At 38.6% G+C, this 16,924-nt stretch overlaps 1 protein-coding gene across 1 annotated transcript; it reads left to right on the forward strand.

Annotated features, from left to right (window-relative positions):
• Positions 1-13,193: 13,193 nt before the first annotated feature.
• Positions 13,194-16,614, forward strand: LOC111882468 (disease resistance protein RGA2). Its single transcript, XM_023878832.3, has one exon. The coding sequence runs from the start codon at positions 13,238-13,240 to the stop codon at positions 16,451-16,453; it is 3,216 nt and encodes a 1,071-aa protein (XP_023734600.1). The 5' UTR covers positions 13,194-13,237; the 3' UTR covers positions 16,454-16,614.
• The last annotated feature ends 310 nt before the right edge of the window (positions 16,615-16,924 follow it).

Consider the following 16,924-nt stretch of genomic DNA (forward strand, 5'->3'; position numbering starts at 1 on the left):
ATCAAAGAATTAATTTGGAATTAATTAAGTGATCAAAGGATAACTAATTAAATATATGGGTTGGTTATGTAAATCATCCGTATCTTGTATAGTGGGCTAAAAGGCTCCATGGATTATCAAGTTGGGTTCTACCCATAGGATGCTCCATGGATGCTCCATGGGAGTTACAAACCCATGGGTCATGGAAATGAAGAGTCATGACACATTAGGGTTTACATGGTGTAACCCTAGATGTGCCAACACTATATAAGAGTCCCATTCTCCACAAAATTGGCTACACAAGAGCGACACAAGTTGAACACTAAGAAACTAGAGGGCTTGGCCGATTTTGAGAAGTGTGTGTTATCTCAAGAGTCTTTCCAAGAGCATTTGGTGTTGTGTGAAGCATTTGAGGCATCACACTTGGGGTGCTAGGCTCACAAGGTTTCAAGGAACACAAGCAACAACAAGGTAAGTTATTCTATCTATGATTCAAGTTAAAATTGTTCCCCATGTATGCTAGATAGGAATATAACCTTGGAATTCAACTTTGCATGATAATTAGACAAACATAGATCCAAGGTTATTAGGGTTGCATGTACACTTAGGAAGTGTTAGAATGCTCAAAACCCATCAACTATAAGGATAGAGGCGGGTGAGACCCGTGGGCGAGGCCCGTGAGTTTAGTAGCACAGGTGAGACCTGGTAGGGATCGTAGTGTCATATAGGGGATCGGGGATCCCAGAAATTGTAGTGCTTGTATAGCAGAATTTCCAGTCAGTAGCAGTGCGAGTATGCAGCGTATGGTGGGATTCAATTAGTTGATCGTGGGGTGCTCGACACCAAATTATAGTAGGAAGAAATGCCCAGTGGATACTGGCGACAATGACCCGTACTGGAAGTAGCGGGAGTAATAGATTTGGTGAAGATAGGGTCTTCACAGTGGCAGAGGGAATAGTTGGTTATGGAGCATTGCCTTGGGGAGGAAACGAAATCGTGCAAGGAAGGAAGGGGAGGACCCCTATGGGTTCAGTGCAATACTCAGTGAGTACCAGAAGGATTGTCGGTTAAGTAAGTTGTGTTTCCAGAATGTTCAGGGTCAGGGTTGACCCGAGATGATTTTCCGCAAGGATTGATGCTAGTCAGAATGACCGGGCGGAAGACCAGCGAAGGTAGGCAGCTGGTGTTGGTATAATTGGTGGGGAATTGGAGGCAGATCGCAGGCGGTGGGCTATAGCAAACTTCGAGGACAAAGTTTAGTTTAAGTGGGGGGGGGGGGGGGGAGTTGTAACACCCAAAATCTGGAAGGCCAAGAAAGGAAAGAAAACCCTAATTTTTAGGGGCGACTCGGAGAGTCCAAGGAGGAACTCGGCGAGTCCGAGCGGGATCCGGGTCGAGGAGTAAGTGACCGACTCGGCGAGTCGGCCAAGTGGACTCGGCGAGTCTGGTCTGTGCGAGGAAAACCCTAAATCCGAGACTTGGAGCCTATTTAAACGTCTCATTCTCTCCCCTAGGGTTCCTTTACTGCCTCTCTCACCCAGAATACAAACCCTAAGTCTCCATTGTTGTACATTCAAGTTTCCAAGCCATTTTAGAGTGATTTGAAGGAAGAAGAAGAAGGGGGAAACATTGAAGCTTCAAGGATTGGCCTTGGATCTGAAGTTTGGGGAAACTTTCAGAGTTATTGAAGGTATTAAGTCGTTTCCCTCCTTTAGATATATTTTGGTTGTGAGTTTTGGTGGCTTTTTAGCCATGATTAGCTACCCTTTTGAGTTAGAAGCCAGATCTGAAGTTGCTACTTCGGATCTAAGCCTATTATGGTCTTGAGAAGCATAAAGTATCTGCCCTTGAGTTGATTATGGAGCCTCTTTGCCTTCAACCCTATTTTATGGTGTATTTATACTAGATCTCATTCTCTACACGTAAAGTTTGCAACTTTACGTGAGGAATAGGCTTGGGAAGGGTAGATCTACAGTTTGGAGTCCATGCATGACTCAAAAGTCCTCTGCATGTATGGAGATCTGAATGGACTCGGCGAGTCCTTTGAGTGGACTCGGTGAGTAGCATGAAGATTTGGAGGAACTCGACGAGTGGGATGAACAGCTCGTCGAGTCAGATGAAGTTGGGCAGGAACTCGATGAGTTGGAAGAACAAATCGACGAGTCTGTTGAAGGATGTCTTGGACTCGGCGAGTCTGTTCTTGGATTCGGCGAGTCAGGTCGTGAAACCCCAAACCCTTCGAGTTGAGACTCGAATCAGTGAGTTGAGTGGAGACTCGGTGAGCTGGACACATGTCAGGACTCGAAAATCGGTAGACTCGGCGAGTCATGGACTGACTGGGCGAGTCGAGACGCGAATGGAAGAACTCTGAACATATGAACTCGGCGAGTCAATAGGGTGACTCGGCGAGTAGGGTTGACCTGGAAGGTTGAATTTGACCAGGACTTTGACTTTGACCGGAGTTGACTTGGTTGACTGTCGGGGGTCAGCTAGACTAAGTGTTGCATTGCTCTTGGTAGCTCGGGAACTAGTGGAGCAGGAGCTCAGAGAGTTGCCAGTCAGCAGCTAGTGGGATCATCAGCGAGTTCAACCAGTGCAGGTGAGTTTCCCTTTGTGTGAATGGGTCTAAGGCCATAATGTCGGCCCATGTAGTTATGAGTAGAAGACCCGGGGGTTAGCCCTAGGCACAGTATGCTAGTATTATGCTAGTATGATATTCAGGACGAGGTCCAATGATAGTGGGCAGGTGCCCAAGGATTGGTTTATATGATAGTTTATACATGTTGTCTGTGTGATACATGTATGTGCTTGGTAGGGAGGTGAGTGTGGGCGAGGTCCCGTATCTCACCAATAGCAGAGTGTGGATGGTGTTCCACATCTCATTAGCAGCAGAGCAGGGGCGAGGCCCAAGTTAGGGAAGGAGTGAGTGTGGGCTGGGCCCGTATCTCACTATCAGAAGGAGCATGAACGGGGTTCCATGTCTCATCAGTAGCAAGACAAGGGCGAGGCCCAGGATAGGCGAGGCCTTAGGACATGATCCACTGTATATGTTTAGCTTATGTTTTGCAGTATGATTATGTGCTGTTATATGTTAGCAGGCGAGGCCCTATGACAGGCGAGGCCTAAGTGAAATAGATCTGTATCCGATCAGGGCTCGAAGCCAGGCGGGGCCTGGAGCGGCGGGGTTGTTGTAGCGTGCGAGGCCCGAGGTAGCGGGCGAGGCCCGAGGTAGCGGGCGAGGCCCAGAATAGCGGGCATGGCCCATTATGTGCAGTATGTGGCTATGTATGGTATGTGGTAGGGTGGGGAAGTCACTAAGCTTTGTGCTTACGGTTTTCAGTTTGGGTTTCAGGTACTTCCGGTAGCGGAGGAAAGAGCTCGGGGTGATCGCATGGCACACACCATAAACTAGTCAGCCTGGGAATGTTTACTCTGATAACGATCATGTATTTTGGAAACTATTACTCTGTTTATGTTTTGAAAAGATGAATTTGCTTAAAGTGATGTTTTATTGAAAGAAATTTTTAGTCTTGAATTTTGGGATGTTGCAAAACTTCTCAATAAAATGTTTAAGGGTGAGATGATAATGAGTTTTTAGAATGGCTATACGTCGCGAGTTTTCTAACTAAGTTTACCTTATATCGATTTGTAACGTAATTCGGTTGTTAAAGGTGTTCTGAAAACAATTCATAACGAGAGTCTTTATATGGTAAACTCATGTATTTCAGTGGTTCTGTATCCAAGTGGAACCTTATACTTGACCCAAGCTAGGTCCTTATTATGACCAATTGAAGTATGCTTAGTTATATAACTAAGACTAAATAGACCTTCGAGTCTGTTAGGTATATCCTAAGCCCATCTTGTTAATATGATTCTAGTAATTCTGGTTTCAGCGAAATTTTTTGACCTAGATGTAGGTTTACCTCACATCCGTGCATGGAAAAGTTTCGATAGCAACTAAATCTCTCGTTTAGTATGAGCGCTTAAATCACAGTGTCGTGCTTACACCTAGAATAGAGTAGCACCAACGCATACTCACGAACCTAATTTACAAGGTCTTGTGAGTGGTATGAACTCTACCTACGACGATCTGTCCCTTGCGATGCCTGAGGCAAAGTCGATGCACCTTGCAGCTCTGTCAATCGATGCTTGGCTGCAATCCTCCTCTCTTTGAATGTCGTGTGTCTACCCCGTTACTCTCTTGCCTCTGCCCGAGTGGCGATAAGGTCCTAAACAGAGAGTTGGTCTCCGAAATAGTAGTCTCTTTCCGAGTCTCGGGTACGTGAGACAGTAGGGTCTGTAGTAGCGCGCAGTTTCCGAACTCGGGTTGTAGTCTACCTGCTTTATTCCCTGATGTTCGCGATCTGCTGGGTCTTCGCCGGGAGGGCTCTGTTAGTTGGTCCCCTGTGGTTGAGGTCATAGCACCCTCGTTAGTCTCCACATGGTGGTTGTTGTCATTGCTGTCGACATTTAACCCTCGATCACGATTGCCCAACGGGGGACAGGTTCGATGTAGTCGAAACGGTTCGCCGAAACCCTTGCTATGCATGGAGGATTGATTACCTCCGGTTCCGGTTCCGCTTCTGATTCTTCTCATAACCATTCACCATTTCTCGGGTTCGGATTGGGAAAGTAAGGGTCGTCCGGTAAGTAGGATCTTGCTATGTTGTACGTGCAAGAATAGGAGTGGAAGAGATAATTACTTGGCGTCTAACTCTATAATTAATTATTTATAGGGGTGATCCTTATTAGTTACTTCTATAATGACATAGTGCATACTAATTACATATAACAAGTTATGATAGACCTTCGAATAAGTGATCCTACCCTAGGTCCACATCCAAACAAGGAAAAGGAAGTAAGGCAATGACCACAAATTCTAAGTCCATGACTTCTAAGTTATATATAACCTTAGAGTATCCACTTAGGTACTATAGACCTATTATTAAGGATCTATTTGGTTTTCATATAAGTTATGATATTACAAAATACTCCTATAGTATTTTAAACTCATGTTCTGTTCTAATGTTCTCATTGTGGTTGTGTTGGTAAGTTTTTAGACTTGTTGCAATATCACAACCATTCTTAGGCATGTGCTAATCACTCCTCGGACCAGCATAGTTGATCAGGCTATGCCACTCCCAAGACTGACCATACATCCCCGAGCTTACCAGTGATATTCAACAATCGTTACTTTTGTTTTGTTCTAGAATGATGCTAACCTTAATATGTATGCATGCATGTATACTTTTAATAGGAAGTTATTTATTTCTAAAAGTATAATTGTTTTGAAAACTTTAAATCAGAGACTTTAGTCCTAATGCATTTATAGTTTGTATATCTTATGTGGTTCGATATACTGAGTTCACTATAAACAATGCTCTGATACCAATCTGTCACACCCCCAAACCAAGGATGGCGGAAACGTCCGGGGGTGGAGGAGTACTTCATGTAGAGTATCACAACAACGAGTATAAAGTGCTCAAAGTAAATACAACCATCATAAATATATTTGAAAAAGTTACACCAAAGTATACGTTTACATGATTCGAGTCAATTACATTATGATACAAAATGAACTGTTTGACGATTTATCGTCCCATCCTCAAAACGTTGTTGATTTCCTGTTTCACTGAATTACTGAGAATACAAGTAGTTTTGAAAAGTGTCAAGACAAAGGTTGGTGAGTTCATAAGCTTTTGACAGTAAGAGGTTGAAAATCGATCTTTGTAAAGAGATGTATGTTACCAAGAAAAATCCAATATTTTCCTTATAAAAGTTATGTGGTCCTAAATACTAGGACCGAAAATGAACAAGTATTTGTCATACTTAAAGATATAAATGTGGTTTTAAATTGACGTAAAACCCTTTCTGATTTGAGAAAAATCCCGAAATGAATGATTTGTAGTCTTAAATACCAAGACTGAAAATATACCATATTATCTGTAATTATTGATATACAAAGTGATTTTAAATCGACATAAAACCCCTTTTGATTTATGAAAATCCCTGTAAACTTTATGTTGTTAAATCCCTATGTGAGCCGCTATAATCATACTAATGACTGAATGAACCTGGCACGACGTTTCTCAGGCGTCGCGAAACTGAAATGACACTTGTCACCACAGACCTGCCGGTCTAGTTGTTGCATGCAGCTCAGGTGTGGGGTGTCTAACCCAATATAGATCTATACACAACTATCATGTTCTCCCTCTAGGAGACTCTGATTATAACTACCAGGAATTTAGATTCCGCACTCGGACGTATGGAAAGAGATTGTCTCACAATTTAGGTTAACAAGTTTACGTGTGGTGTGCATGAGTGTAAAACCTTTTTCTGTGGGAATAAAACCTTCCGAAATGTGTTTGTTGTGTTAATGGAAACATAAACCATACCTATTATAGTTTATCCCAAAACGTTTGTAATGTATAAGAACTCTTTTATGAAAGCGCATTTGTGTTATGAATCCATAAACTATGCTTATTATAGCTTAATATACGTGTTCTAAATGAATGAATAATCTTATCATGAATGGCTAGGTTTCAGTTTATGATGATAAACTAACAGGGAAACACATTCAATATTTATAACTTATTGTTATACACTTTGCTCAACATAATACAAAGTGTTATGAAAGTTATATGTTGTTAACTAAATTTAAGCTTTCTGTGCTGTTTTAGAAAAGCCATAGAAAAATCATACGAAGTTGAAAACTAAATTCGTAAATTCTGAGAGTTCCTAAAATGAGTCTAGTTTACTCATAATTTTTATCATGATTTTTGGAAGCCTTTAACTTGTTTTAAAATGCTTATATTCACAAACTGGTCCGGATTTGTGTTTGAAAAGATAGGCTGTTTTGTAAAAATCACCATAAATCGTAGAAAAATCTTATGGAGATGTGCAAGTAGTCATTTTAAAGCTAAGAACTGGAACTACTTGCACCTAAAACAGTTTTGAAAAAAAAATGTTTAAGTTGTTGAAAACAGTCCGTGAATGGAGTACAACATTTCTGATGAAAGCTGTTAGAAGATTTTTAGTTATGTTCTTGGTGTTTTGACTTGTATTCCCCCCCTAAAAACTTGAGAAAACATGAAAATGTAGGGGTATGAACTCACCTTGAGTAGTTTCAGTAGATGAGTGTTGAAGAAGAGAAGTGTCCAACTCAAGAACACTTGAAGAATCACTTGAAGATTTGAAGATCTAACAAGAATGTGATGATGTTTGTGTAAGGAATCATTGATTTGAGAAAGAGGGAAGTGTAATAATCATAGAGAGGATGAATTATACTTACCAAGAGTGTGAGAAAGCTTGATAATCAGCCTTGAATCTCGAATTTGAGGGAGGAAGTTTGAGAGGAAAAGAGTTCGGTCTTCTTGGTGAAAGAATGAGAAAATGAGAGAAGTGTGAGGAAAAAGGAGGGTTTTCTTACCGTTGACCAAGTGTGTGGCTGAAAAATTGTGGGAAAAGTACCATGAAATGACTAGGTATGGGTTGATGGTGAATAGTGACATGGAGTGGGTATGAGAATGGTTGCTTGTGTCATAGAATAAAGAAAAGTCAACACTCCACCTCTTGTACTTCACCCACTCTTCTTGGATAAGGTTTATCCCCAAAAACGTGGATAATTAATAAACATGGGGGCTTATATGTTAAAATAATGTTTTGAGTGAAAATCCCGTGTTAAAATAATTAAAAACGAAGCTAAAATGAAGTCGTAGTCGAAAATCGGGAGGAAATGCTCTTCCTGCGAGGCTTCTCGTAAGGGGGCCGAAGGTTCGGTCCCTTCTGGTGCTGGGTCCGAAGCGAAATGAGGTGAAGAAAAGCGGAACAGCAAGAAGCGAAATAGACCGAAGTGAACAGTAACTTCGAGCTCGGGCATGTGCGAGGTTCGGTCCTGAGAGGTAGGTTTCGGTTCCGAGAGGACCTTCGGGTTCGGTCCAAGAGGGTTCGGTTCCTAAGAGGACTTTCGGCCCTAGGAGGGGTTTCGGCTCCTTAAGAGGGGTTTCGGGTCCTTAAGCCTATTTTACTCGTTTTTACCCTGATTCAAGCCGTTTTTGACCCGGTTAAGGGTCGTAATGACCCGAATGACTTCAAAAAGTTATGGGAACTTTTGGGAGAGATTTCATATTCGTGGAGAGATTTCTCATACAAAGAGAGTTTTGGGAGAGATTTCACATACTTAGAGAGATTTGGGAGAGATTTCATATTCTTGGAGAGATTTCTCATACAAAGAGTGTTTTGGGAGAGATTTCACATACTTAGAGAGGTTTGGGAGAGATTTCATATTCTTGGAGAGATTTCTCATACAAAGAGAGTTTTGGGAGAGATTTCACATACTTAGAGAGATTTAGGAGAGATTTCATATTCTTGGAGAGATTTCTCATACAAAGAGAGTTTTGGGAGAGATTTCACATACTTAGAGAGATTTGGGAGAGATTTCATATTCTTGGAGAGATTTCTCATACAAAGAGAGATTTGGGAGAGATTTCACATACTTGGGGAGATTTAGGAGAGATCCTCGATTAAAGTGAGATAGAGTGAAAACGATTGAGATAGGTTTTGTGGGTGACAAATGTGAGTGTCCGGCTTCGCAATGCAAGGTCCTTAAATCTTGTTAAGCCTTGTTTAAGGATCTGACACACTCCCGATGAGTATGCAACATTGTTTTATCGGTTTGGCTAGTCACTTACCACAATTTTAGGTTAAGGAGATCTAGATGTACGTACTTTTCGATTTATGATCTCTCATTAGAATAGCGAGTTGTTTAGATATTACATATCATAAACTCTAGTACCTACAGGCAAATTGAGTCGAACGGTTTGACTTGTTGACTTCAGTTGACTTTGACTTGACCGGAAAATTGACGGTTGTCACAAAAGATTTACATCTATACCTAGACCAAGGGACATGAATCATCAATCTTCCAGCAAGAGTACTACTTAAGTTGAATATGTTTTTGGTGGTGCAAGTTCTGTACCCGAACCTAGGAAAAGCACCAGAGCTAGAAAACCTAAGTCTTTTGGATCTGATTTTCAACTTTATCTTGTTGAAGGAACAAGGAATGAGACTATATGTCAACATCAGTATTGTTTTAATATTGAGGAGGGTCCAAAAACTTTTAGTGAAGCTATGGCTTCTAGGGATCTTCATTTCTGGAAAGAGGCAATTGCGGATGAAATTGACTCTATCATGCATAACAATACTTGGGTATTGTCTGATTTACCTCCTGGTTGCAAGGCATTAGGATGTAAATGGATCCTCAAAAGAAAAATGAAGGTGGATGGCACAATTGATAAGTATAAAGTCGGATTGGTTATCCAAGGCTTTAGACAAAAGGTAGTCATTGATTTTTTTGATACTTATGCTCCTATTGCCAGATTCCCACTATTAGATTTTTATTAGCTCTTACAGTTATACATAATCTTGTGATTCACCAAATGGATGTGAAAAATGCATTCTTGAATGGTGAATTGGATGAGGAAATATACATGAAACAACCTGAAGGGTTTGTGATGCCTGGAAATGAACACAAAGTGTGCAAGTTGAAGAAATCATTATATGGTTTGAAACAAGCACTAAAACAATGACATCAAAAGTTTGATGATCTTGTCTTGTCTAATGGTTTTGCATTAAACCAAGCTGACAAGTGTGTATATAGAAAATTTGATACTTCTGGTAAAGGAGTCATGATTTGTTTATGTGTGGATGATATGTTGATTTTTGGTACTGATTTAGAAGAAGTTGATAAAACCAAGAAATTCTTATCATCTAGTTTTGAAATGAAAGACCTGGGGGAGGCTGAGGTAATTCTTGGTATAAGAATTAAACAAGGAAACAATGGGATTTCAATTTCTCAATATCATTACATTGAGAAGATATTGAAAAAGTTTAACTTTGAGAATTGTTCTCTTGTTAGCACTCCTATAGATCCTAGTCTTAAGCTTCTACCTAATAAAGGATCTCCAGTGTCTCAACTTGAATACTCATGGGCTATTGGTTGTTTAATGTATGTCATGATTAGCACTAGGCCTGATATAACATATGATGTGGGAAGGCTTAATAGATATACTAGTAATCCTAGTTCACATCATTGGCAAGCTGTGAGTAGAGTATTCAAGTATTTGAAAGGGACCATAAATTATGGTTTAACTTATAGTGGATATCCTTTGGTTTTGGAAGGTTATTTAGATGCCAACTGGATTAACAACTTAGAGGATCACTCATCTACTAGTGGCTGGGTATTTCTTCTTGGAGGAGGTGCTATTTCTTGGGCATCCAAGAAACAGACTTGTATTACTAACTCAACCATGGAATCTGAGTTTGCTGCATTGTCTGCTGCTGGTAAAGAAGTTAAGTGGCTACAAAATTTGATTTATGAAATTCCACTTTGGCCAAAACCGATATCTAACATTTCTATCAGGTGTGATAGTGCTACAACCTTGGCTAAGGCTTATAGTCAAGTGTACATTGGGAAGTCTATACATTTAGGTGTTAGACATAGCATGATTCGTGAGCTCATCATGACTGGTGTGATATATGTGGAGTTTGTAAGAACTCAATTGAATTTGGCCGATCATCTAACCAAAGGGTTAGCAAGAAATCTTGTGCACAAGGTGGCTGTAGGGATGGGTTTAAAGTCCACTTAAAATCTTTTATATCGAGATACCCAATTCCCATCTAATGTAATATTAGATGTTGAATTCAATGTGGAAAGCTTGATATTTGAAGATCGGAACACATTATTATCATCATCCCAAGGTATGTGTTCAATACTGCAAGTTAAGGAGGGTGAAATTTAATTTCTTAATAGTTCTTTGAAAATTTGCTTTTACGGGTGCAAGAACAAAAGAACTACCTATATAAGCATGAAGTTTAGCTGCTTCAAGAAGTTGGGACTTGACTTTTATATGTTTATTGAAGGATGGGACATAAGCTAGTAAAATATAGTGTCAAGTTAGAACTTTGAGAATGTAAATTGTTGTGTCTATTATCTTCATGTATTCACTTAGAATAGAAAGGGTTCAATCCTTAGTGACACCCTGATATTCGAATATTTGGAATGAGTAATATACTAATGCGAAATTCAGTCGTCACAATATTTCATTTATGCATCAGTTTGTTGTTATGTTTTTTGTTTTAAATTAATCAAGATTACACTTAAATGGGGGAGGTTTGTTGGTGATTTGTTTCACTAATGTGATTTAAGTGTAATGGGATTACTTTGTTGACCAAAAGTGTCTTGATAAATATTAAACAAGTAAGAAAGGTGTGGAGTGCACACTTGTTTAAGTTTATTCAAGATTAAAAGTAGACTGCCATTTAGGGGCGAAGCCCCTGAACGAACGGGGGTCCGAGGGCAGTGCCCCTGGGAGCGGGGTCCAAGGGGCGGCAGCCCCTGGCGGTAGCCCCGTTTTTTGGCTTGGTATTAATCCTTATAGAAAACCCGGATTTATGACAATTTTTTTACTGTTGCCAAACTGTTTTATGACAGTTTTCAGACAAAGGAGGTATTTAACCAATTTTGGTTAGTTTTTCTGGTACTTACGAAATTCATAGATCTCATTCTATATTCTTTCTCTTTTGAATCTTATCCAATCAAAGATTAGGGAGTACCACCCAATAATTTTATTTGATAATGAAATCACAATTCTCAGAATATCCAAGTGCCTTTATTACCCTGAATTTCTAACATTTGTTAGGGCTAAATGCAAGAAATATGAATGTAATTTTATCTATTTGTTTGTTACAACATCTTACTTTTGTTTCTTCCTATTGCAACACTGTACCTTTTTTAATGAAGCATTGAGCTTTGAGAAGTATACCATTATCTGTATGTGTTACTACTTCCGAATACTTGCCTTTTATTGTATCCAATCAAATAAACTAATGAAAACGAACCCTTAAATGTATCCACTCTCAAAATATCCCGTCATGCAACAAACAAAAAAAAAATGCAAAAATCGTGATCTTCTACTAGTTTATATTAATAATATCCTTCCCACTCTCTACCCCTCTCCTTCCTCCATTGTCATCCTCTTTTCCAGGAACAATATCTAGATAGATATGAGTTTCAAGAAAATGAAACGTATACAAACCGATGCACTAAGATAGTTGTTGTGACTAACTGTTAACCATCCATTAGCATTAGGTTTCATTATCAAGACCATTATCATCTTTATGATTGATAGAAAAAATAAATAGAATTCCAAATCAGGAACCTCACCAATATAACTTAAAAAAATCATTTGGATCTATTTTCAAAGCATCTTAATTTTTATAGTTGCTGAACTAGAATCTAGCTGAACAACGCTCTTCAATCTTTCTCCTCAGTTTTTGTAAAAAGGTAGTCGAGGGGTTGATTTCTTCAAACCGACAATTGATTTCAAAAACTTCTTTATTTTCGGTTTTGTTTACTTCTATTTCATATTTCTCCATCCCAACAGAAGAAGAATGTAGTTGATGGGGTTGATTTCTTTGTGGTATTGGGCTGTGAGAGGGGGTCGGGTTAGGGATAGTTTTAATGAGATTTTTTTTTATTAATTTAAATTAAAATATTGAAAATAAAAACCCATGAAAAGGGGTAAACTAATTTTGATTAAATCTGTAACAAAAAGAAATCATACCGACCGGCTACACAAGAAATTAAAACGAAAAGGACTATATATCCTCATCAAGCAAAAACGTGTGGGACAATATATGCAAATCATACAGGAACCATTTATGTAATTTTGCTTTAATTATATTCTCATTCATACAATTGTTACAAAAATTCCATATTCCATATAAATGGGTAAGAAAAATCTATCCCACCCATGTAAAGAAATATAGGGATTAAAATCGAAACATATATTTAATTACACATCATATTACAATAAAGGAATATCAAAAGGTAAATGAAAATAACCTAGCTACAAAGATCAATTCTACTTCATATAAAACGTTAATATTAACTAATTAAATTAAACATAAAATATTATGATATATTAATATGTTAGATAAGAAATAATTAATGACACAATGTAAAAAGAAAAGGAAGGAAAAAGCAAGGATATGTTCTAAACTTGTAACTTAGGAAAGAGATAACTCAATTTCTTGACACCTTCGGATTCGATAACATTTTCCACTCCACACGCCAACATATGGATTTGCTTTTCCATTCAATTGGTATCTCTTTGGTCCACCATCTCATAAACCTAATTTATCATTTTCTTTTTTCCCGCCATTCTTCCACTCCTCCTCTCTTTTTTCAACAGTGAAAATGGCCGAAGCTTTAGTCACTATTGCTGCCGAGGGGATACTGAAAAAGGTTTTGTCCATCGCTGCTGGCGAACTCGCCATTTCTTGGGGTTACAAAGAAAAGCTAACCAGCCTCCACAAGACATTGGAACTGATTCGTGCAAAGCTGCGTGATGCAGAGAGACAAAAGGGGACAGAGGCTGTGATGGTGTGGCTGAAGCAGCTAAAAGATGTAGTGGGAGAAGCTGATGATGTGTTGGATGAGGTTGATTACGAAATGTTGAGGTGTCAGATAAAGAAACAAGATCGGATGGCAAGAAAGGTAGTGTGCCTTCCAAGCTTGAAAAGGTTTTCATTTCGTTATAAAATAGGTCATAAAATCCAAAACATCAATGAAAAGTTGCTTAAGATCAATACAGAAGCAAACGGTTTAGGACTACAAAATGAACACCCTGTTGGCCCTGTTATAGATCGTCTCTATTGGAGGGAGACTATTCCAAATCAAGAAGAATTTAAAATTGTTGGTAGGGATGATGATAAAATGCTTATCATTGGACTTTTAACCCAAGCAAGAAAAGAAGAAAAACTTAGGATTGTTCCGATTGTGGGAATGGGTGGGATAGGGAAGACTGCTTTGGCTAAGTTGGTCTACAATGATGAAAAGATTGACAAACATTTTAATGTTAAAGCATGGTTGTGTGTTTCGGTTAAGGTTGACATCAACACACTTCTCGCAAAGATCTATGAATGTCTTTCCCAGAAGAAACCTACCTCGGACTTAAGGGTCAATTTAATAAAAAGTCTTGAAGAGAAGTTGGCATCAAAAAGATATTTGCTTGTCTTGGATGACGTTTGGGTCGAACAGAGGCCATATTGGGAAGAGTTTAGGAGTTGCATGCTAAATGTGAACTCACAAAATGGAAGTGGAATTCTTGTCACTTCAAGGAAGCTTGAAATCGGAACTCATGATATGATCAAGGATTCATGTCATCTAAAAGGTCTTTCCAATGATGAGTGTTGGTCAATTTTCAGAGAAAAAGCATTTGTGGCAGGAAAATCACCATCCCTAGAAATAGAGGTTATAGCGCGCGAGATTGTAAAAAAGTGTGGTGGTTTACCATTATTGTTAAATGTAATAGGTGGAATGTTGGCAAATTACAATGACATGGAGAAATGGTTGTCCATAAAAAATAGCAAGGTGTGGGATCTAGAAGAAGAAAAGGATAGAGTTCAAAAGAGTTTGGAACTAAGCTTTGATAATCTCCCTAATTTTATCGTCAAGAAATGCTTTGCATATTGTTCCATCTTTAAGAAAGATATGGTCATGGAAAAGGAAGAATTGATCCAACTTTGGATGGCTTTGGGGTTGGTTCAAGCGGATGAGGAAAGAAACAAGGGAACAGAGGATGTGGGAAATGATATTTTCCAGATTTTGGTTAGCAATTCATTGTTCCAGGATGTTGAAAGGGATAAGTATGGTCATGTCACTGGTTGTAGAATGCATGATCTAGTGCATGATCTTTCCTTATCACTTTCCAAACATGAAAGTTTACGTGTGGTGGGTGCAATCAATGATGATATATCTCATATTCCTCAGGTTAAACATCTCGCTTTTTACCAAGAACAGAACAAGGACAATGAACTTGAAGCTAATGTTTATATGTTCATTAAAAGGGATACTGTGGCTAGAAGTTTGCATACATTGTTCTTCAATGGTGAAGTTGAGAAGAAAATTTCATTTCAGCAATTTAAGAGCATTCGGATCCTAAAACTCAAAGGTTGTACAATAGAGAAGATAGACAATTCAATTGGAGGGTTGGTGCACCTCAGGTATCTTGATTTGTCAGGTACCGAAATTCGTGTTCTACCACAATCTATTGGCAGATTATACCATTTGCAAACTCTGAAGCTGCTAAGTTGCCATGATCTCAAGTTTCCAAAATCCATGAGAAATTTGATAAGTCTACAATATCTCAAATATGGGAGAACCCTTCCAGCCAATATTGTGGGACATTTAATTTCTCTTCGAACATTGCCTTCCTTCGATGTACATAAAAAGAAGGGCTATCGAATTGAAGAGCTAGGTCGTTTGAAAAACCTTAGTGGAAAGCTTTGTATTTCCAATCTTGGAAATGTCTGTAGCAAAGATGATGCTATCAAAGCAGATTTATCTGGAAAGAAAAATTTATGCGAGATTGAATTCAAGTGGAATTCGGACAATGAAGGTGACAACAGAAACGACAAGGATGTATTGGAAGGTTTGCAACCCCCAAAAGATGTGAAAATGTTGAAAATTAACAAATTTTCTTGTGATAACTTTCCAGAATGGGTAATGAATATGTGTATATATATTGATGGGAAAGGGACACCCCTTGACAAGCTCGTGGAGATCACATTAAATGACTGTAGGAGTTGTCTCTCTCTTCCAAAGCTTCAACACCTACCAAATCTTCGGGATCTTGAGTTAAGCAAAATGGACAATGTGACATGCTTAAGGAGTTACTTAGTCGAATGCAACGATGTTACTGGATCAACGATGCTTTTGTCTCCATCATTGAGATCCCTTAGACTATTTCGTATGAAAAGACTAGAAAAGTGGATAGATGGAGAAACCAACAGCTCAATAATGATCTCGCCTGTCCTTGAGAAGTTGGTGATTATTCATTGCCCAAAGATTATTCTCTTAGATGAATGTCATCCCCATCCTCTTGCTTCCTTAGAGATATGGATGTGTACAGGTCTGATGTCCATTAAAAGCATGAAAGGCCTCACATCTCTCGTATCTTTAAAAATTTTCTTGTGTCCTAGTCTTTTAGAAATAACCGATTTGCCAAGCCAGTGTCATGCTTTAAAGACTTTGCAAATTTTCCATTGTGAAAAACTGACTTCCTTGCCCCACCGAATTTTTGACTGTTTTGCCTTCTTAAATGAGTTGACACTTGGTTCATTCTCGAAGGAGCTCAATTCTTTTCCAAGTCTCCAAGGCATCGAAAAGTTAAAGGACCACCTTCACTCGTTAACATTATATGGAGAGGATCATTGGAAGTCAATACCAGAAGAAATTCAACACCTCACTTCACTGACTCAGTTAAACATTGTTAGATTCGGAATTTCGGAGGTGCCAATGTGGTTAACCAACATGCCATCTCTTCGAGACATTGATTTCAGTTATTGCTATGGGCTAGATGAAGAAAAGGTTAAACGCGCGCTCCGAGGGAAGCAAATGTCGTCAAATTAAATTATTGTAGTGTAAATAAAAAGTTTAATTAATTAGATCTTTGAGTGTATTGGTGCATAAATATGTTGCATCATTCCTTCCTCTTGTTTAATAATAAACTCTATTCTCATTTTCTCCCATGTCATCCATTTTGTACAAAACATGTATCTTTGTTCAGTTATAAGAGGCAAGCACAAAGGGAGTATAAACATGGGATATAAGTTCAAAATTTGTTCGGAATTATGTGGATGAGGTATGCTTTTAGTTTGTCAGTTATTTATAAGAAACACCACTATTAGAAAAATCATTTTGAATGACAGACGAATTACGATGTACAACAATTAGATGACAAACAAAAAACGTTTTGTAAAAAGTATGTCATGTTTTTTTATTAATAAATTATGATAACATATTGTCTAAACTAAAAAAAAAACACTGAACATTTTATTTTATGTTCATTTTTGCTGAAAACCGTCTTCTTATTATCAATGC

Source organism: Lactuca sativa, chromosome 4 (assembly GCF_002870075.4).
Source record: "Lactuca sativa cultivar Salinas chromosome 4, Lsat_Salinas_v11, whole genome shotgun sequence".
NCBI lineage: Eukaryota > Viridiplantae > Streptophyta > Magnoliopsida > Asterales > Asteraceae > Lactuca > Lactuca sativa.